The 20,793-nt window shown below is 47.3% G+C and overlaps 1 protein-coding gene across 1 annotated transcript; it reads left to right on the top strand.

Moving 5' to 3' along the window:
* The first annotated feature begins 2,795 nt into the window (after positions 1-2,795).
* SLC7A10 (solute carrier family 7 member 10) lies at positions 2,796-18,851 on the top strand. The gene is made up of 10 exons (XM_018086978.2): positions 2,796-2,995; positions 9,045-9,196; positions 9,921-10,046; positions 11,003-11,156; positions 12,819-12,942; positions 13,039-13,142; positions 14,168-14,264; positions 17,191-17,340; positions 17,689-17,866; positions 18,723-18,851. The coding sequence occupies exons 2-10, from the start codon at positions 9,076-9,078 to the stop codon at positions 18,848-18,850; spliced, it is 1,182 nt and encodes a 393-aa protein (XP_017942467.1). The 5' UTR covers positions 2,796-2,995; positions 9,045-9,075; the 3' UTR covers position 18,851.
* The last annotated feature ends 1,942 nt before the right edge of the window (positions 18,852-20,793 follow it).

Raw genomic sequence — 20,793 nt, 5'->3', positions numbered from 1 at the left:
CCCAGCCCAGGGCAGCTCTGCCTGTCACAGAAAGCCATCAGCTCACCCCACAGTGGAGCTCAGGGGTCACCCTGCCAGCCCCATACAGCACAGGTCTGCAGAGACACCATCTGGGATCTCCTGTCCCTCACCAGTTTGAGGGACACTGTGCTGTGTTTGGATTGTATCCTTCCTCCACATCCTGACACAACAAAAAGGGGGTGGAAGCTCTCACCAAGAGCCTGCTGAAGGATGGGCAATGGCACCTGCTCTCTGCTGCCAAAACCAGCAGCAAAGCTGAGCTAAGGTGAAAGAAAGCCCTGAGCAGGAGGAGAGGGCAGGAAAGGAGACAGGGGACTCATTTAGGGGTTATTCTGTCTTTGGGCAGTTCCCATTTGTTCAGTACTGGGGTTGCCAGAAGGGAATATTGTCCCATCCCAAAGAGGCAGTGGAAAGCTACAGATCTATTTTGGTAAAAAGCACTATGTGTGAACTTCACACGTGTGAACTTCAGCATGCTCTCCAAAACACCACTGGCTCCTCCCAAAAGCACAATGTTTCCATGTATATTGTTTTTTGGAAGATAGAGACACATGGGTATGTATGCTGACAGGTAGCATATGTACATTCTTAAGACTCTTTTATATCTTAAGCCCTTTCTCCACATGCATGAGTCCAACTGTTACAAGTACAGCACACAGCAGTACCAAAGACTGTCAGGACAGTTTTTAAACTCTCAAGGCAGGTGTTTCTTTTTCAGCTTAAACTCAAGATTTGTTACAGTTCTTGAACAGGGCATCAGCAGCCTTCCAGAAAAAACTTGTTTGTTTTAATATATTGCAATGCTTCAGCCAGCAGCAGAAACCATGACCAAAAAGCCCCATAAATTCTCTTAAATAAAAAGGTATAATAAAGTATTAAATATGCTTTAGCAATATATTAACTCTTCATCTATCTCCTTGAAAGATTTCACCACTGCACTCCAGCCGTGGTGTGCACTCTCAGTAGGGAAGACCCAGAACAAATCTATCAGTGCAATGAAAAATACTGTGCAACTGGTCTGCATCAAAGCCATTCCTTCAGCACAAGCTGCTGAGATTAATGCTGCAGCAATGCTTAGGGCTCCCTGTGCTACTTCAGCTGAGGAATAACTACATTTAATCTTACTGTTACTCTAGTATGATCTAGTTTTGTTAAATCTACATCCCTCCTCTGATTTTTATTTTTTTTTTAATGTATAGAAAGTGCTTCTGTGCCTATCCCAGCTGCACCAGGAGGGTCTCTGTCTTTCCCAGGGACTCACTCCCTCCACAGCTAAGATCTCAATGCTGACAAGGTTTTCCAGAGTTCAACCATTGATCTCCTTTAAGCCATTAACTTCTGGCTTCTCCTTACCTGTGCATCATGAACATTAAAAAAAAAAAAAAGCAGCCCATGCACACAAACCAGGAATTCCTTACAAATATTGTCTGTATATTTGCAGACTTATTGTCTTCGGTTCAGCTCCTCTCCAGGGGCCAGGAAGCAGCCACCTATGCCACCAGAGCTGTTTATTTTCTACCTTAATTCCATTCCAAACCAGAGATGGGGTGTCTGCAAACACACAGCTGTGTGCAAGCACGACCAGGGCACACCTGCTGCATGAGCTGCACTTCAGCACCTGCTTTAAAGAAACACAAGGACAAAACTGTAGCCAAACACAGCAAAATTTGGGATAAGTGGGTGTCTTCAGGGAGTTCTCATTTGCAGATGAAAAGCATTTATAAAGCAAAGGGGAGGAAGAGCATAAATCTGATGACATGCAGGTTCAAAGGTTGCAGAGAGGCTGGTTTAGGTGACAATACCTCATTAACAACTACACAGTATTTTATTTGTGTGACTGCACTGATAAGAAATGCTTTTAAAGTCAAGTTTATAAGTAAGGATTCTAAGACCAACTCATAAAAGAGGAAAGCCTGCCACAGAGTCCTACAACAGCAGGGTCTTCACATCCTTTGGGAACAGTGCTCTTTAGATATTGCTCAAAAAAAATCTCAAACCTGACAAAAAAACATCTTCTTCAAAGGAGGTCTGACCTCAGTCTCCTCCAGACTGAACGAACCAAGTGCCCTCAGCCCTGGCCCCACATGGAAAAAGAGCCCTTGTGGTATCCAGCACTCCTTTCCTACTCCCAGCACTGTCTCAGCTCCCATTGTCTCAATTGGTCATATTGTCCAATGTTTCAGTCACCCCACATTATCCCTTTAAAATCTGTGGCTGATGACTAAGCAGCACAGGTGTTGCAGGTACAAAATGTTAATGGATTTCTACTATTTCAGACCTTGAGGTGACTTTTTCAAGCACACTCTTAAATCTGTCCTGGTGGCAAGTGCACATTTTTGCCCCATCATTATAGATGATCTCCCAACCTCCCTGAAAACGGACCTTAACTTGTTCAAATTCCTCTTAAAAGGGGATGAAAAATCTTCACTACAAAGTCAGTTCTAACTCCTTTTGATAAAACACTTGGCCATGGCAGGTGAGAGCAAACAGATGAGTAAGTTCGTGCCACAAAACTCAGGGATCCTCCCCTGAGTCTTACCGTGCTTCAGCAGAGCTGAGCACACAATTACCATCCTTGATTGCTGATAAATGGCAACACTTTTGCCAGGGTGTAATCAGATAAGGTGTAATCAGATAAAGTGCAATCATGCGAAATCTGAAACCGAGCGGGGGCTGTGGGCTTGTCTGCCTTTAAAATAAATTTAAAAAAAAAAAAAAAAGAAAAATTTCGTTTCTTTTCCTTCACTGCAAACCTGTTGTCCTTTCCAGGTAATATCATTGGTTCTGGGATCTTTATTTCCCCCAAAGGAGTCCTGGAGCACGCCGGCTCGGTGGGGCTCGCCCTGGTTATTTGGGTGCTTGGCGGAGGCGTGGCTGCCCTGGGCTCACTCTGCTACGCTGAACTGGGAGTCACCATCCCCAAGTCGGGAGGGGATTACTCCTACGTCACAGAGATTTTTGGTGGGTTAGCTGGGTAAGTACCCCATCTCTATAAACTCATTTTGAGACGTGTTTGTGTCGTGTGTTTGTCGTGGAAAAGCCGCCTGACCCGGAAAACACCTGCCAATAAAAACGCTTTTTGCAAAATCAATCTTCCTGTTCTCATTAGAAACACCAAATTGCCCCTACATGGACATCCCAGTGGCACTCCCCAAGGGAAGGTGATGGACCCTTTTACTCCCCTCACTGATTCAGTGAAGTCCATGGCAGACAGGAGCGATGCTGTGTCCCGGTGACATTCCCGTGGGCCAGCTGGGAATGAGCAGTGCCTTGTGTTGAGGAGCTTCACCCACCAGGGAGACTGGGCTGGAGCTCCTTGCTGGAGCTCCTCCAGCAAAGCTGCTTCACTTACTGCAGCTGTTCAAAATAACCAAGAGTTGTAAATACAGAGAGGAGGGAATGCTAATCCAGGGAATGCTTTCTCTTTGGAAACACCACTAGTGGAGTAGCATGGCTGAGGTAGGAAGGGACAAGTGAGAAGAGGTCATCTCTTATATATGAGTGTATACTTTTTTGTGCATTCAACAAGATAAATTAAGCTGTCAGCCTGTACTCACAGCTCACTAGAGAAGCACCAAAATGCTCTGACCAGCTCTCTCATCAGCAAGTGGAGAGGCCACGCCATGTGCTGGTGGTTTAGTTATGAAAAATAAGCAGCATAACTGAAAACTAGAGAAAAGTGAAGGGGGGATTTCCATTTGAGAGGGAAAACAAGCTCCTAACAGGTGAGCTGGCTGCTGAGCAAGGGCAAATCAGAACAACCTGTCACCCTGTCCCACAGGAGGCTGTCCCTGTCACCCTGTCCCCCTGCTCGTGCCTCAGCCACATGGGCACTGGGCACAGCCAGCATCCAGCCAGCTGGGTGAGCACATTCTGGTGCTTGTCAAACTCCAGCCACTGCCTCGTGCTGGTTCTCATGGAACCAGCATTTCTCCACTGGTGGAATCACTCCTCTGGACCCTGTCCTGCTGTGCACAGTTACACTGACATCACAGAACAGACTGAGGGGACAACATTACCTTGGTTAACCAAACCCCAACTCATCTTCACCGAGGTTTGTTCCCTCACAGGGGCAGGAGCTGCACAGTAAAGCCCCTGCTCCCCCAGGACACTGCAGCAGGCAGGCAGCAGCTGCCCTGTGACCTGCTCCCAGGAACAGGGTCTGCGAGGAAGGACCAGGAAAATGAAGGAGCACAGAACCTCACAAAGTCACAAGTGATGGAACATCTCTGTGAAGGAGGCCAGAAACCACCAGAATTTCACAAAACCAAAAGATTTATGCTTTCTAGGGGAGAAAATGAGTACTTAGGAATCAAGTACAACTAAACCAGGCTTTAAGTTGTTCCTCAGCTCACTCTGTTCCACATTCAGAGAATTTACCTGGTACCAGCAAGCACCAGGCTGAGCAGCTGCTGTAACAAACCACACACCAGGTGATCACTCACTGCCCAGCATGTGCCTGGGGACAGTGTCACCTCCCAGAGCAGGATTTTCTGCTGGGGCAGTGCTCTCTTGGTGTCCAGGTTTGTAATGCTCAAGCAATATCAAAAAAAGCACCACCTGTCACCTGAAGGGAAGCAGTGCTCCCATTCTTGCTGTGTAGAGACTTTACTTTTTCTCCCAAGAAAAGTCAGCTGTGCACTAGTGTGACAAAGGGTTGCATTAGGCAAGAAGCCTTTAGGTAGGTTTTGGTGTAAAAAGGAGGGGACAGTCATATTTTCCAGTAAAGCCAGGCTGGGATTGCACTTTTCTGAGCCTGCAGCTTAGGGGAACTCTCACAAGCACCTCCAGCTTCCCACTTTGGGAGTGCCCATTCACCACTGGTGGTTGTACATGGGGCTCTGAGCTTAAAGGGGCCCTTTGGGAGCCTGCACTGTGCCTCCCCTGAGGAAAAAAACCACTGCTTCTCTCTTTTGATTTAATCCTTCTGCAGCAAAGTACAAACTCAGCACACAAAGCTTTAGTGCATCTGCCAAGTGACTTTCCCAACAGCCAGCCTGGATGGTTTGGTCTGTTCACACAAGGTGTTTGCTGTAAGAGCACGTGTTGTACCCACCCAGACCTCAACATCTCCACTTCTGTTGTCTTGTCCCTGCCTCCCAAAGTCCTCCCATTTATCGTGTTTTCCTGCATACATACAAGGCAGAAGGAAATACTGTTTGATTTTAACAGCCAGTGGAGTACTACATGGCCCAGCTTCTGATAGTTGGTTGCATAAATTAAAAACCCAACCCAACCAAACCGAAACACAGTGGTCACATTGCTTAGGTGTGATGTGAGAAGGTGAATGGAATAAAAGAGAGAGGCAGGACAGGGCCATCTCCTGAGCTGGTAGGAGCTCAAAGACAGCACAAAACTGCTGAGAAGTTGTGGTGATGGCAAACTTTGGCTGGAGATGACCCTGAGCAAGGACACTCCTTGGCTCCTCCGGCCAGGGGAGAAGGAGGAGGTGAGGGAGGGCTCTGGTCTGGTACCAGAGAGCAGACCCATGCTTTCATCTTCGTTTAGAAACCACCTTTTTGAAATAGCACTGTGTGTGACACACTAACTGCAGGGGATGTGTCACAGCCCTTGCTGCTGGAGCCACCTGAGCACAGCTCTTTGTACACACACACGGGCTCGCTGGTCACTCAAAGAACATTACCCAGAACAGTAAATAAAAGGCTCTGTGTATTCTTGCAGAAGACAGTGAATAAATTCAGCTTCACGAAAGACCCTCCAGTGTGTTTCTGACAGTACAGTTTCCTCTGAATGCTCAGCAGTAAGGTTGCAGCTAACACAGCTGCTTCACCAGCAGAGACGGGTGGCTGGACAAATGTCCTTCCTAAAATCAGTCAGCAGAGAGTTTTCAGCCAAAGTTTTGCTAAGTGTCACTCCTAACTGCAAGTATAGCATGCTTCAAATATAATTCCATGTTTCCTTGTTACTGCAAAAATCTGAAGTTTCCAGAGGCAGTAAGTCTTTCAGCAAATAGAATAGCATTAGAAGTATTCAAACTGGCTCCAACTTTCTTAAAGCAGTTCTGTTTTCCCTGTGATACAGTGAGCTGTACTACAGCATCTATTTCAAACACTTTTCTTTTGCTAATGATGCACGAGTAGGGTACACTCTAATTTTATATTTTCATAGGCTGCTTTTACTCCATAACATTTTATATCTAATGCAAGACCCTCATGGGAGTACAGGCACAACCCAAATACATGTTGGAGAACTGATTTCACCAAGTCCACTAGACTGTTAAAGACCCAGATCAAACCAGGCTGTTTATTTCTTTCCACAGGTGAGGAAATTAGTGTGCAGAGATACCAGAAAAAAAATTCAGTTTTGGATGACTGGCACTTCACATGAATGCCACACCTTCCCAAAAGCAGCCCACTGCTCCATAGATTGTCACTTATTCCAGCCTGTTCCTAAAATGGCAAGGCTGGACTCTCATTAGGGACATTATCTCATGCATATACACTCTGATGGGAGGATAGCCATTGACTTCAATGAACTTTGGATCAGACTCAACAACAAAACACACAGCAGAAGCCAGCCAGCCAGCAGCTATTGATGCTTGCTACTCACAACTGTGGTTTGCTCAGAATACAGGCAGGGAGGTTATTTTACCTGCTCTCTCACCACCACCAGCACATGCAGGAGCCCAGATTTCTCATGCAAACTCTAATGTTCAGGAAAAAAAAAACAACAAGCAAACAAAAAACCAAAACCAACCAAACAAGAGCAGCTGCATCTTTTTCTCTGCATCCATCTCCCTCAAGCCTGTTTCTAAAGATCTGATCAATTCTTGGCAGCAAGAGGAGATTTAACTTCTCATGTTCTTGTAATCTCAACTACTGGGTAACTGTGAAAGGCTATCAGCTTCAGCTGACAGGTTCAGTTGTTCAGCTCCCAACACCCTCAGGGGCAGTAATTCCCCCACTTCCCACTTGAAGAGCCAGGCAGGGTAATTCCAGGTGTGCCATGGTGACATCTTCCTGCCTCAAGCCAACACCATCTCCCCACAGGCAATTTAAGTCAGGTAGAGCCATTCCCAGCTGGCTGGGCCCCTGGCTCCTCATCCTGCCTGGGCAGCACCATCAGCACTGCAGAGCAGGGCAGTGCCAGTGGGGCAGCCCCAGCCCCCACAGCTGGATGGCCAGGGCTGGGAATGTGATCTGAGGGAGCAGATGCAAATCCTTTTCTGAGAACCAGGTTTTGATTAAAACTTACTGTAGAAACAAGATAAAAGTGGACCTACATCTTAGGCAAGCTTCCTTCTTGTTTTGTTGCCATCTTTTTTGAGAAAGTTTTGAACTTTCTCCCCCGCTGCTCAAATGATGCCTGTACTTTGATTTGCACTGTCAGTCCTGCATTTCAAAGTCTGTATAAAACAAATAGACTGTCAGAAATCTATTGAATGATCCCATTCCCATTAAACCACAGTCTACTTACCGCACTTCATATCACATCATAGAGAAAGGGCCAATTTTGCCAGCAATTGTGTCATTCTTCCCATTAAACATTTTTAGCTGAACACAGTTCTCAGCCTGCATAACTTTTATGGGCTAAGATAACCATGTCAGGGAGGAACTGGTGGTCTCTGCCCAGGCATCTCTGCCCAGGCCCTGCCAGCTGACAGCCATGCACACACCAACCTGCTGTCACTCAGCACCACCAGTATCCAAACCCTATCAGCAAATTGTTATTGCAGTCTTTAGGTCCTATTTATTCTTCAGTGAGGACCAGCTGAGTTAACTTCTACAGCAAGCAGAGTCTGCAGAGATACCCCAGATGGTGGGTACATCATCCACACCACCAGATAGCACAAAGCAATCGCTGGAGAAAACTGTTCTGAACCTCAATAAAAAATTTTAGCAGTCGGGGAAAAAAAGGAGTAACACAACAAAATAGAAAGAAAAAAACCCCACCTAGTTTATTGTAAAAAACAACAGTGCCAGGTGGGAAGGTACCCAGATCTTGTATCAGCCCAGTTCACCAAATTAACTCTGGGGGGTAATAATTGCTCCATACTCCTCAGAAGCAACAAGGCAAAGTAAAGGATGGGACTGAGAGACACTCACCCTGGCTGAGGAGCATCCAACAAGCAGCAGCACTCCATCCCTCTGGGTTATTAATGGCACGGAGAGGGCTTCCCTCAGCTGTGCCACATTTATGGGGCTGGCGCCCACTGGGTGCAGCCTCTTAAAGAGCAACCTACATAATATAGAAATTATCCTGTCTTATTTGGAAACATCATTTCAAATCCTCATTTGTGCTGGGCATCCCTGTATGTTACATTTGTGCATGTATGTGAGTGACAGTGAGTGTATCTGTGTGTGCATGCACATGGGCAAGAAAGACTTCACTTTCTTGCAAAGACTACTTCTCACTACAGAGATAATAATGCTTCAAATATTTTAAAGCACTAACCAGGTCCACTGCTGCCTTTGGAACTTTCTTTTTCTACTTCCCAGAATGAGAAGCCAAAATATCTCATGCTTTATATTTGCATGGATACCTTGCCATCCCCTTAAGCCACAGCTGGAGGCAGACAGCCAAGCCAGTGCACCCCAGCTGAGTGATCCATCACAGGATACTGCACACTGACCCTGGCCCAGGTCACAGAGCCAACACAAATGGGGACAAGAAACCCAGCCTGTGACTGGAGGCCCTGCAAAACCCCTCAGAGCTGCCTTCCATGTAGGGACTGCTGCCTGTGTCAGCCCAGGAGCTGCAGAGCTGCTTTCCTTTAGACACACAGAGTTAAATCAAAGCGTGCCTGCTGGGCATAATCCTCCTCTTTCACACATTCCTAAACCGAGCTTTGCTTTACAATGTTTCATTTAAAGTCCAGATCGTGCTGAGGATGTGGGAAAAGGGATGAGGGCAGTCACAAGGAGGTGGCTGTTAGGTGTGACCAGGATGAAGGTGCTCAGCCCTGGTGCCTCAGGAGCAGGAGTGCTGCAGAGCTGAGCGTGGTTCACCTCCTGCAGCACAGCCCCAGCGCTGCTTTCTTGTGCTTCTCCTTGTCTTTCCAGGTTCCTGCTGCTGTGGAGTGCAGTGCTCATCATGTACCCAACTAGTTTGGCTGTCATAGCACTGACCTTCTCAAACTATGTGCTGCAGCCCGTCTTCCCTAACTGTATCCCCCCCTATAATGCCTCCAGGATCCTCTCCATGGTGTGTTTACGTGAGTATTTGCTCCTCACACACACACAGAGCTTGACTGGGTTTCACAAGGGGCCACTCCAGCCAGGCTGGGGGCATGGCCACCGCTCAAAAGGCCAGTGGGGAGGTCCCAGGACAGGCACTGGGACTGCTGTGGGATATTACATCCCTTTCCACTTGCCTAACAGCAAGCACGGTGGCCTGAAGTGAGGCACAACAGCACCCAAAATGCAGTGGGTCCCAGGGCAAGTGGCAGCAGGTGAGCATGTGGGATGGGACAGTGCTGTGCTCCCTGCAGAGCCTTGGGCTCCTGGTACAGGTGGTGACCCACCACCTTTGAGCCCTTCCTAGTCTTCTTTCCCGTTCCCAAAGGAGTGTGCAGGCAGAGCAGCACGCTGCCAGCTCTGCAGGAGTCACTCACAGAGCCAGCAAAAGCAAACCAGAGCTGCAGGGCTGAAGGTGTTCACTGTTCCTGTGAGGAGGGGATGATCCCAGCATGCTGAGCACGACTCAGGCACAGTTATTGGAGCAGAGGAGAGCCCTGACTGGCAGCACCCGAGGAGTGAGGGCTGGTGGCTCCCACAGCTGGGAGTCTCCTGGGGAAAGGCAATGCTCCTCCTCACCCTTGTGCCCGGCCACGCTAGAGCTCCCTGCAAGAACATGCTCATCAGTCTGTGTTTTCCAATGCTGTGTGTTCTTAAATAAACGTAATTTCGTTTCACTGAATTCAGTCTTTTGCTCTCCAGTTCTCCTGACCTGGGTGAACAGCTCCAGCGTGCGATGGGCAACGCGCATTCAGGATATATTTACAGCAGGAAAACTCTTAGCCCTGACCCTCATCATTATTGTGGGCTTCATACAGATCTTTAAAGGTACTCTGTGAGACAGCTGTAACATGGGTATGGGACTGTTGATAGACTTGATTTCTTCCCTCTTACTGCACTGTTTCCCCCTTACAAACAGACCTGAAGGTGTGCTGGATGTAGCTGAGCTCAGGGCTGTTCACTCACGGGGCTGTGGAAAGGATGGAGTGTTGAAATGGAGGGAGAAATTGGCTGTATCAGCTTAAAAAAGCCCCTTTAATCCTCATGGGATTTGATAGAATAAAGGAGGGCAGCTGAGGATGTTTCAGGATAGTTACTTAATTTTTTTAATCTGTTGTGTTTTCCTTGAATTTGAAGTGCTCTGGATCCAAAATGAATAAACAATGCCTTGCCCAGGGCAGGAAGATACCTGCTTCATTTCAGGCACTAGTCCAATTCCCTACAAAAAATCACTTTTAAGATTACACATGGGCAAAAAAGGTCTCACTGATTCACCACTTAACGAAAAGCAGAAAACACAAAAGATTTACCTTTTTTTTTATCATGTATATGATGAGTCATATAAGGGAAGAAGAAATCCACAGAGGGCAAAAACCTTGTTTTCTCAGTGGTAACAGTCCTACAATCTTGACAGATCTTCCAGCCCCACAGACATTTTATTTTTCAAGTATTTCTACTAAACAACGCTAAACTCTTGTAGAAGAGAACTGCGTTGAGAGCAGACAGGAATTTACACTGCCAAGGAGCCACCCTCAGGCAGGGCAGGCTGCAAAGGGTCCCCTGAGTGGTGACAAGGTGCCCACACAGCCCAACATCCCTCACCAGGACCCCGTCCTGCAGAAAGCACTGCGAGTGCAATGCCAGCCCAGGGGGGCAGGAAGAGCATGAAGTCTCCATTCTAATAAGGAATAAAGAATAAAGAACTGAAAGCAGAAGTTAACCTGTTTTCCTGTGTCTCTGGTAGGTAGGGGTGGATTAACCTCTTGCTTGTGCTCTCTGTGCAGGAAACTACAAAGAGCTGACGCCAAGCAATGCATTCAATTTTTGGATGACTCCATCTGTGGGGCATTTAGCTTTAGCTTTTCTTCAAGGGTCCTTTGCTTTCAGTGGCTGGAACTTCCTGAACTACGTGACAGAGGAACTGGTTGATCCCCGCAGGCAAGTATCCATTTCCATGCCATCCACATGTTCTTGGAGTGCTGAGGCACTGGAGTCATCTGGTAGAATTATTCATTTCAAGAGATGTTAATCTGTGTCTGTGGGACTGGTCCTTCTAAAGGAGAAAGATTTTTCTTTAGAACAGATAGCAGGCAAGCTACAGAAACAGTGAAATTAAAAATACACAGCACAAAGTATTAACTGAATCCAGGCAGCCTACAGACAAAGCAGTGTCTTTATGGCAGTACTCAGTCATACAGTGCTCCTGCAGCAGAAAATTAACCATCGAGGAGATACCACACAAACATCTGCTGGGAGAATCACCTCTATTAGAAAAATGTTGAATTATCCTGGAAGTTGCTTTGCTTTTTCACCCCAAGGGGGTCTCCCACAGACACCTGAAAGAGAAGCTTAGTTGTGCAGTGAAAGCAGCACTCCCTGCCCCAGCACCTGATAGCTCACCAAGGCAGCTGACACTGGGTCACTGCTGGTCCTGGGTACGGGAAGGGGCTTGGGAAGGATTCATCACAAGCAGGGTGTGAGGGAAAGGGAATTTTGGTTTAGCAAAGTTCAAGTGTTTCAACATTTCTGAACTGATGAAGTGCAATGACAAATGCCAAGAGCAGCTCTTGGAGTGTTAGTTATTTCAGGGCATCCAATGCACACAGCAATTAAACAATGAGGAATTTAAGCTACTACACAACCTGGACAGAAATGACTTAAAGTTGCAGCCTTATGAGTGGCTCTGCACACCAGTGAGTGGCAAAATGCATGTCCAGAGATCTTGGCAGAAACAAAGAAATGTGTTTTCTTAATAATGTGTTTTCTTAATAAACAACAACATTTTAATGGACCACCACAATTTCAAAGCTGAATAATAGTAAGTTATGACTTAAACAAGGTAATTACAGCCTTAGTTGAGAAATAAAGAGAAATTGGAACAAATAGCCTTTTTTTTTAAAATGATTTTTGCAGCCTCTGAGGGGAAATTAAAGTATAAAAAAACAATTGGATAACCAAAACCACTTCCCACTTTTACTAAGTCTGTTCAAATTTATGAAGGTTAAATATGCTTCTTAAAACCTTTTTTCCAAATCTGACAGACAGAGAAAAATTACATTATTTTGTTAGTTACAGAACAGACCAGGTGCCCTCCTCTGAGGAGGTCTCTGGGTTGGAGGTCAGGCACAGCTGTACTACTGCAAGTTGCCACACTGTTGCCTTGACCAGACCAGGTTTATGGCACACAGTGGGCCAAGGCAGCAGCTGAACAACAGGACCCCCTTCTTTTTCAGAGCAGGTGAAGGTAAAACAAAGCAAGGCATTTAAGGCAAAAGTCCCAAAACTTCTGGGAAATGGCTATTTTGTTTTTTTCAGTGACAGGCTGCACCAGTCCCAGTCAAGAGCCCAAAGGGAACTCGTGGTATGTGTGTCCCAGGGTGCTCCCTGCAGACATGGCATTTTGTAGCACTTTCAGCCTTCTCCACCCTGCAGTGGGTCAGAGAGCCCCTGGAAGCAGGGAAGCTTCTCCAGAGAAACCCCCACGGAGCCCCAGCTCCCCCAGAGTGGGCCGGGTGAGCTCCCCCGGGGCCGGACACGGTTGTTGTGATCTCTCTGTGCGTGACCGTCATTGCTTATCTACCCTCCCAATTCTTTTATTAGGAACCTACCTCGTGCCATATTCATATCCATCCCACTGGTGACATTTGTGTATACGTTCACCAACATTGCCTATTTCACTGCCATGTCACCCCAAGAGCTCTTGTCCTCCAACGCTGTGGCGGTAGTAAGTAAAACCATTCCCTGGACGTCTCGAACACACTTTGATTTCGGTTCTGTGCTTTGCAGTGTATTTCAGTTTCTTTGCCTTCTGTTGCTTTAGACATTTGGTGAAAAGTTACTGGGCTATTTTTCCTGGGTTATGCCAGTCTCAGTGGCCCTATCTACATTTGGAGGAATAAATGGATACCTTTTTACCTCATCAAGGTTAGATGGAGTACAATTTTATGAACGTTATCTGATTTGGGGAGGGGCTGTTTTAATTTCCTTTGCTAAAGAAATGCTAGCTAATTTTGGATGTTGTAGAGCACGAGGTCGTTGTTGGGTGTGTTGGATACAATCAGTTATGAATTGCTCTGTTTCAAACCAGCAAATGTAATACTGAGTCATGAAATCTCTTGCAAATTAATCTATGTAAGTTACTGGAAGTGCCTGCAGATGTGGAATAATTCACATTAAGAGCCAAACACAGCTTTAGTGTGAAACCAAAGTAATTTTACATCAACAAAGTTCCAGTAACTACAAGCTAAACTGTGCTTAGCTCAGAGAAGAGTTTCAGGGCCTGGTGCTGTTCCCAGTTACAGGCATTTTCACACCCATGCTGGAAAAACTTGGAGGCAAGGTGCTTTGCATGCATACTGCTGGTAGTGGGGCCAGAATCTATATAGTCTGTTAGATTGTAGACAGTAAAGTCTATTTGTAATAACTGACCTCTCTGAACCTAATTTAAAAGTTATAATTTTTTATTATGTCTTTTTGAGGAAGCAACTCAAGTACCTTGGGAAAGTTATTTATCTCAGCACTTTCATGAGTATAACCAGATGCAACAAATCTGAGAGCACATGTAAGAAGTGCATTTAAAATGTTTAGGCATGTTCAACCTCACCCAAAACCCTTTTGACACTAGAAATATCCACACAACCTTCAGGGTACTCATCCCTCTCTGGGTAAAGAGGCAATGCTGGCCAGCAGGCAGGGACAGGGCAGCTTTCAGAGCTATTCCAGTGCCTCAGAGTAGGTCATTTCACAGGTAACATTAGCTGCTCAAGGCCTTGTGTACTGGAGGGGGTCTAGTTTGAATATCTTTCACCAGGTGACTCAGGCAGTCTCTGGTTGTCTCCCCAGTTCAGCCACAGCTCCCTTCCATGGGAAGAGATGAGGTGTTATATGGCTAAGGACTGGAGAGCCTGTTGCACACCCAGTGGATTCATCATTACTCTTCTTGTTTCCAGGCTGTGTTTCTCTGGTGCCCGAGAAGGCCACTTGCCAAGTTTGCTTGCCATGATCCATGTCAAGAACTGCACACCCATTCCTGCCCTGCTCCTCTGTGTAAGTGTTGCCCCTGCTCTGTCACTGTGTAACCTGCTCTTGGAAACATTGAGTCGCAGAGAGGAGAGCTGGAAAACCCCTGGAGAGGCCGTTTTACCCCCGAAGAGGAGAAGAAAGCAGGCCTGGAGTGCTGCTGGTGTGTGCCAGCTGAGCAGGTCCAAGTGCCCCAGGGGGAAGCAGCCTTTGGCCTCGGAAATAATCCCCCCTGACACCTGCAGGGCTTCCCTCATACCTGACCTGAGCTGCAGTGTAAGCTCATTACCTACTCCATTTAAGACAAGATGAGCTCCTCAGACCAATTTCACCTGCTTCCCAGAAGCATTTGGAGATCCCCATGGTCACTGCTGATCCCACTCAGGCAGGGCTGCTTTAGATCCTGCCACCAAATCCGGAGACATGGTGGATCCCAGGGAGCAGACAAAGTGCTCCTAAAATTACTTACTCTCAACAACCAAGACACCTTGTGAGGGGTGATCAGGCAGCTCTCTGAGGGACACAGATGTTTCTTTTCCATGGGCCAAAAAATTAAGTAGAGGCAATGATTACAGTGTCCCTGAATAATGCATCTGCTGAATGGTACATCAGGCAGACATCGAGTCACCTGCAAAGATCAGACACTCATGGGCCAGCCGTTGAGAGGGCATGGGACTGGTCCAGTTGCTGGTGTGTTGCTGTGGGAGGAAGGTTTCTCTCACTTTTTAGGCAGTGTGAATTTCCACAGTACTAATGACTTACAGAAGTCATTATTTGAAACAAAGATCTTCATGTTCTTTTACCAGCAGTGAAATTAGAACATGCAATGGGTTTTATGTCATGGGCATAGGAGATGGTAAAGAGGAAAAGGGTTCCCATTGCTGTTGTCCCTGGCTGCAGAGCCCAAGGGAGGGACTTCCCCAAAGGGCATTGGCTTGCAATCTTGGCTGCACCAATGGCTGCCAACTGCAAGTTTGCCACTGATATCAAAGATGCACTCAGAAGATCCATGTTTACATGTCTTCTGGCTCTAACAGCAATTCTGGCACAATACACCCATACAAAATTTCACCAAATAAGTCTCCTGTAAAATTACCGTTCTATGACAAAATACACATCTTGCTGAGGCTTTACAGCATTCCTGGGTTTAGAGCCCCACCACAAACATCTCAATGTTGCTTGTTGGGAGTTTGGGGTAAGCTGCCTGTGCCTGCCCTGCCCCAGGGCACCACGGGATCCCAGTGGGCAGCTGTGCTCCACTGGTGCCCACGAAGCAGAACTCCTTTGTCCTTAAAAATACATGGGCTGAAATGCTACACTGAGTCCCAGAGGCTGATTCACTGCAGAACAGCCCTGACCAGAGTGAGCTGACCAATCCACCAGGCACAGCCCCCTGCACTGCTCCAACCATCCCCCCTGAACCACAGTGCAAATCCCAGAAGCAGCTCAGCACATCAATTCATCCTTTGCTACAGGAGCAAACAGGGTTGGACTTTAGGCAAACCTAATTAATACATCAGGTTCCTTTTCTCTCCCAGTGAAACACACCCACCTCCCTGCATGGAGAAAGGGTTCTCTGTACATGGAAAAAGGCTACTTTAACATCACCAGTGAGACCTTCGTTTTTACTAATTTACTATTTTACTTCCAAAAATCAAGGGGCCCGAGCTAAATGTAAAATAAACAGACTGGGGGTTTTTTGCAAGGCAGTGGGGAGTGACTGGCCCCACGTGGCTGTGGCCAGGCTGTGGGAGAGCAGCACACCCCTCTGCAGCCCCAACACTCACACCATGAGCAGATGTGACACATCAGTGTCACCTACACATGGACCCTTGTGCTCTGAGTGACATCACTGCAAAGCCCTTCAGTGGCAGCAGAGGGTTGTACATGTGTGTGACACCGTGTCAGGGGAGAGCAGAGACCATGTTAATGACACCAGTGTGAAACTGTGTCCAATTTTAAACCCATTGTGTGGTGGGACTGCTCAAGGTGTTGAAACCCCCCTGCCAAGCCTGCCAGGCTTTGAACAGGGGAACAGCAGGACCAAAGGGGCATTTGGTTGTGGTGGTGCTTAATTCCTGGTGCTGGTGGTGCAGAAGCCTTCCCTCCTGGGAGGACTTTATTGTTGAAACAGCTGATTAAGAAGAACAGACAGAAGCAAAAAGAGAGCCTGGAGTCAACCAGCCCCAAATCCCAAGTGCTCTCTGGAGGGGTTTGGATGTTTAGTTTCCCCCAGGCTCTGGGCCCCAGCAGACAGTGCTCACTGGACTGGTATGTGGTGCAGCTGAGGGCTCAGCTCAGCCCCTGGGTGGGGGACTCAAGGATCAGCACCCTGGTCCCCAGGCCAGCTCTCCTGGCTCTACAGACACAGAGTTCAAAAAAGCAAGTTAAGTATGGAAATTTCTACAGTCCATCTGCCAGTTGCCAAACACAAATAAGATTGATGGTCCTGATCAGCTGTGACACACACCACGGGGGAAAGGGCAAACCTCTAATGCTTCATAATATACAGGCCACCTGCAACAACAGAGTCCCCTGAACAGAACACGTTAAGTCTGCAAGAAATCTTTTCACCTGGAGTCCTCACCACAGGGCTCAACAGCTTTTTAAAACACTTAACAGAAATGGGTGGGGTGAGAGCTCTGCCAGTCCTCCCAGCCCTGCCTGCCTGGCCGTGGGCAGCAGAGACAGCTCTGCCAGCACCCCAGGGTATTTATAAACAGTCCCTCTGGTCTCTGGCTTCAGCATGCCCCAAATAACCCCAAATCCTCATTCAGCCCTGGTGGCACAGCTCAGGGATAATGCACCGAGCCACAGGAGGCAACAGATGCCCAGCAGAGGCCAGGAACGAAAGGAGTGTTAATGCTTTAATGGGATTTTTGCTTTGGTTTGTTGTTTTTAAGCTACCTTTTCTAGTAATGGCTCAGGAAGGCTGTGCTCCTCTCTTTTGCAGTGCTTGGCCACTCTTATCATCATGCTTGTTGGAGACACATACACACTAATCAACTACGTGTCCTTCATTAACTACCTCTGCTATGGAGTGACAATTATAGGCCTGATCGTCTTACGCTGGAGGAAACCCAAAATCTTCAGACCTATCAAGGTGCCACTGTTAAAGCTAAATTTCTTGGTTGCAGTGGTGATGTAAAGGGTGGGATGGGAACACCAAACCCTCCACTGTCCTGTTTTGAATAAGTTTATTTTATTTTGAAGTAGTATGAATGTTTTAAGGTCCCAAAGCATGTCCCAGAGTGCCACTGGTGCAGAATTGGGATGCACAAGTTCTCATGAACTTGTCAGGATGGGCAGAGAGGAAAACAGTGGTAGAGGGAATGGGGGCACAACCTATGGGGGGGTCCTGAAGCCACAGCACTGCCTGCAGCCCCCCACAACCAGTCAGCCACTGCTGTTGCTCTGCACAGTCGTGCTCTGCTCTGCTCTCTCCTGGTAGGTGAACCTCCTCATCCCCATCACTTACCTGGCGTTTTGGGCATTTCTGCTGATCTTCAGCTTATACTCGGAGCCTGTCGTCTGTGGGGTCGGACTCATTATCATTTTAACCGGAGTGCCAGTGTTTTTCCTTGGAGTCTACTGGAGAAATAAACCAAAGTGTGTAAATAGGCTAATAGGTAAGCCAGCACTGTGTGCCTCGCTGCCCTCTCAGGGCCACTGACTGTGCTTGGGGTCTGCTTAACCTCTGACACAGCGGCACTGTAACAGCAGGGACCTGCCTGCCAGAGCCTGGCCACCCCCCCCAGCCACAGGCACAAAGCAGGCAGGCAGCACTTCCCTCTGGGCAGCTCTTTGCTCACTGCTGGGTGCATCTGCCTCCTCGTGCCCCTGTGCAGTTATTACCCACCCTCTCAGCTTGCTCTCAGCAGCCTGTCCCGGGGCAGAGGGACAGGGGTGCCACCTCAGGCACATGAAGGCCAAATGAGCCCTCCCAAAGGGACTGGGATGCAGGTTTGTCTCCCCCTTGCCCTGCCTTCCTCCTGCTGTGCCCCCAGCACATCCCCCCACACGAGCCCTGGGGAACATGATGAACTCCAAAGACAAGAAAGCCTTACATATAAAACTAAAACTGCCCATAAGCCCGGTACGTTTTGGTTGTGTTTGGCTTGTCATCGCTTTGCTGCAGGGCAAGGACGTTCAGACAAGCACACCGCAGCCCCCTGCTCTGCCCAGAGGGTTTCCAGCAGCTCCCCGGGGCCAGTGGCCACTGCAGCAGGGCTGGCACAGTGCCAGCAGGGCTGGCAGCCACCCCGTGCCATCCCAACCCTGCCATGGGCAGCTCTGTGAGGGGCTGGGGAAAGGTGCCCCTAAATCCACCCCATTTAATCCGCCCTGGCTTCACAATCCTCGGTCACTGAGCTGCAGATGGGAAGGGCTGGAGGGGCTGTGGGGGTGCAGCATCCCCCCGGCACCACACTCTTGTTTGGGAGGGCTCGAGCACCCCCGTTAACCCCCCGTGCTTTGCTCCTCCAGAGTCCCTGACGTGCTGGGGGCAGAAGCTGTGTTTCGTGGTGTACCCTCAGTGTGGAGCTGCTGAGGAGGAGGAGGCCTCCTCGGCCCACTCTTGGCGGCCGGTGAGCGAAAGAGCAGCGAGGAAATAACAACCTCTGAGGCTGAAGTTGGCTTCTTGTTTACATGCTGATTTTTGGAAAAAAAAAAAAAAAAAAAAAAAAAAAGTTTTTTTCTGGAAAGAAAAAAAAAAAAAAAGATATATATGTTTTTAGAGCTCCAATAGCGAAGCCCGTAAAATGAGCTACACCCTTCGTGGCATCTGTAGCTTTTAGTTTTTCCCTAAGAAAAAAAAAAGAGGAAAAAAATAAAAGAAATAAAATATAAAATAAGGCGCTGGTTGTTTGGTTGTTTTTTCTTCTGGCAGCATATTTGTTCAGCTTTGGAAAGCAGCACAGACACAGCTCCGGAATACTGATTTTAGTTGCCATGAGGGTCCACCAGAGACATACAAATTTAGGCATTTCAAAAGTAGGGCAGTTCCCAACACAAAATCAAAACGGAGAAATCAAGAGAAAGTGAGGAGACCTGTTGCTGTCGCTGTGCCTGGGTGGGGTGAATCCCCACATAACACACGAGGCATCAAAGTTACAGCCCAAAGGATCATCCCTTCCCACACCTGCTGCCAGCCCAGCACTGCCACAGCGGGGCAGGGGCACTGTGCTGAGCATGAACCTGCCCTGGGGGACCTTGGAGCAAAAGCTACACCACCAACAGCAGGCTTGACTGTTCAGGCACCATGTGGTGACACGGGAAAAAATATCCAGCAGCAGTGACACAAATGCCACATATCTGAGTGCTGAACATTGTTCAGAGGTGGAGCAGCGTTCCTGCATCCCGGAGGGGATGGAGCTCCAGGCACCACCCAGGAACTCCTGCATGAAGCTCTGCACGATGCAGGTGCCCACAGGAGACGTGGAGGGGTTTGCAGCAGGCTCAGCATGGGGGCTCAAGGGACACACAGGAAAGGAGCCCGATGTCCCTCCTGTCTGCTGGCTTGGGCCACGTTGCTTCAGAGACCAACTCCCCAAGTAACAAGCCCGAGCCATTCACACATCAGATGCTCCTTAAGAAAGTGCTTTGCATATTTTATTTGTGGCATACACCAGGGGAAAAAAAAGTCTCGTTCATGCACTTTAATTAATATATAGGGATTTGCTGCTGCAGCAATATGGCCACTTTCACACCAGAGAATCTCTGGAAAATGCAAAATGCGAGAACAGCTCTGAGCTACTGTTCTTTGGCAGTTTTTGAAAACAAAAACCATCATGTTCAGTAGCCTTGGTAACAGCCATGTGAATTTAATTTTAAAAGTATCTTTCTGTGTGTTACAGGCCCTGGCACAAAAAGTAAGGATTTCATTCTCTCTTAATTTGTCAAATGCCACACGCTTTACAAAGATTTAAGAATAGACTCAAAATAAGGAGCGAGTTCAAGGAATGTCTCTTTCCAACACAATTAATTATTAAGAAATATTTTTATTTTAAAATATCTATAGTAATAATATCTATATTTCAAACATCTGTCCATATTTTAAATATCTGTCCATCTCTCTCTGAACTTGCAGATGGTAGACACTAGAAGGGAACACAACTGGCATTCTTCTCTTTGTATAAAGCTGTTAATCAGAAGAGATTGAAATGTATATTTAGCTGGAAAAAAAGGTGTGGTTTTGCGTGCATATGTAAAGACAGATTCCACATTCTAAATAATGGTATGAACATATAGCTTGCTAATGAAAATCATATATATTCAGCTTGCTGTTTAAAAAGAAATTCACAGCAGACCTGCCCTGTGGCTAAACCTGAACCCTTAACTCATGTTGGAGACTCTCATGGCTGAGTCTCATTTTCCACAGCTCAAAATCCACTTTCCATGGTATAATTTCCAACAGAATAATTTTTTCAATACCTTCGTTATTTAGTGGAAAAATTAAATGTATTACAGTACCAGCAATAATGGTTGCTTTCAGAACTGCTAAGTTTCGGTGTGGGTTTGTTTTTGTTTGTTTAAACAATTAAGGTATGGAGATCAG

The sequence above is a fragment of the Manacus vitellinus genome, unplaced genomic scaffold (assembly GCF_001715985.3).
Source record: "Manacus vitellinus isolate BGI_N305 unplaced genomic scaffold, ASM171598v3 scaffold_10_pilon, whole genome shotgun sequence".
Taxonomy (NCBI): domain Eukaryota; kingdom Metazoa; phylum Chordata; class Aves; order Passeriformes; family Pipridae; genus Manacus; species Manacus vitellinus.
This window is presented reverse-complemented; position numbering and strand designations above follow the sequence as displayed.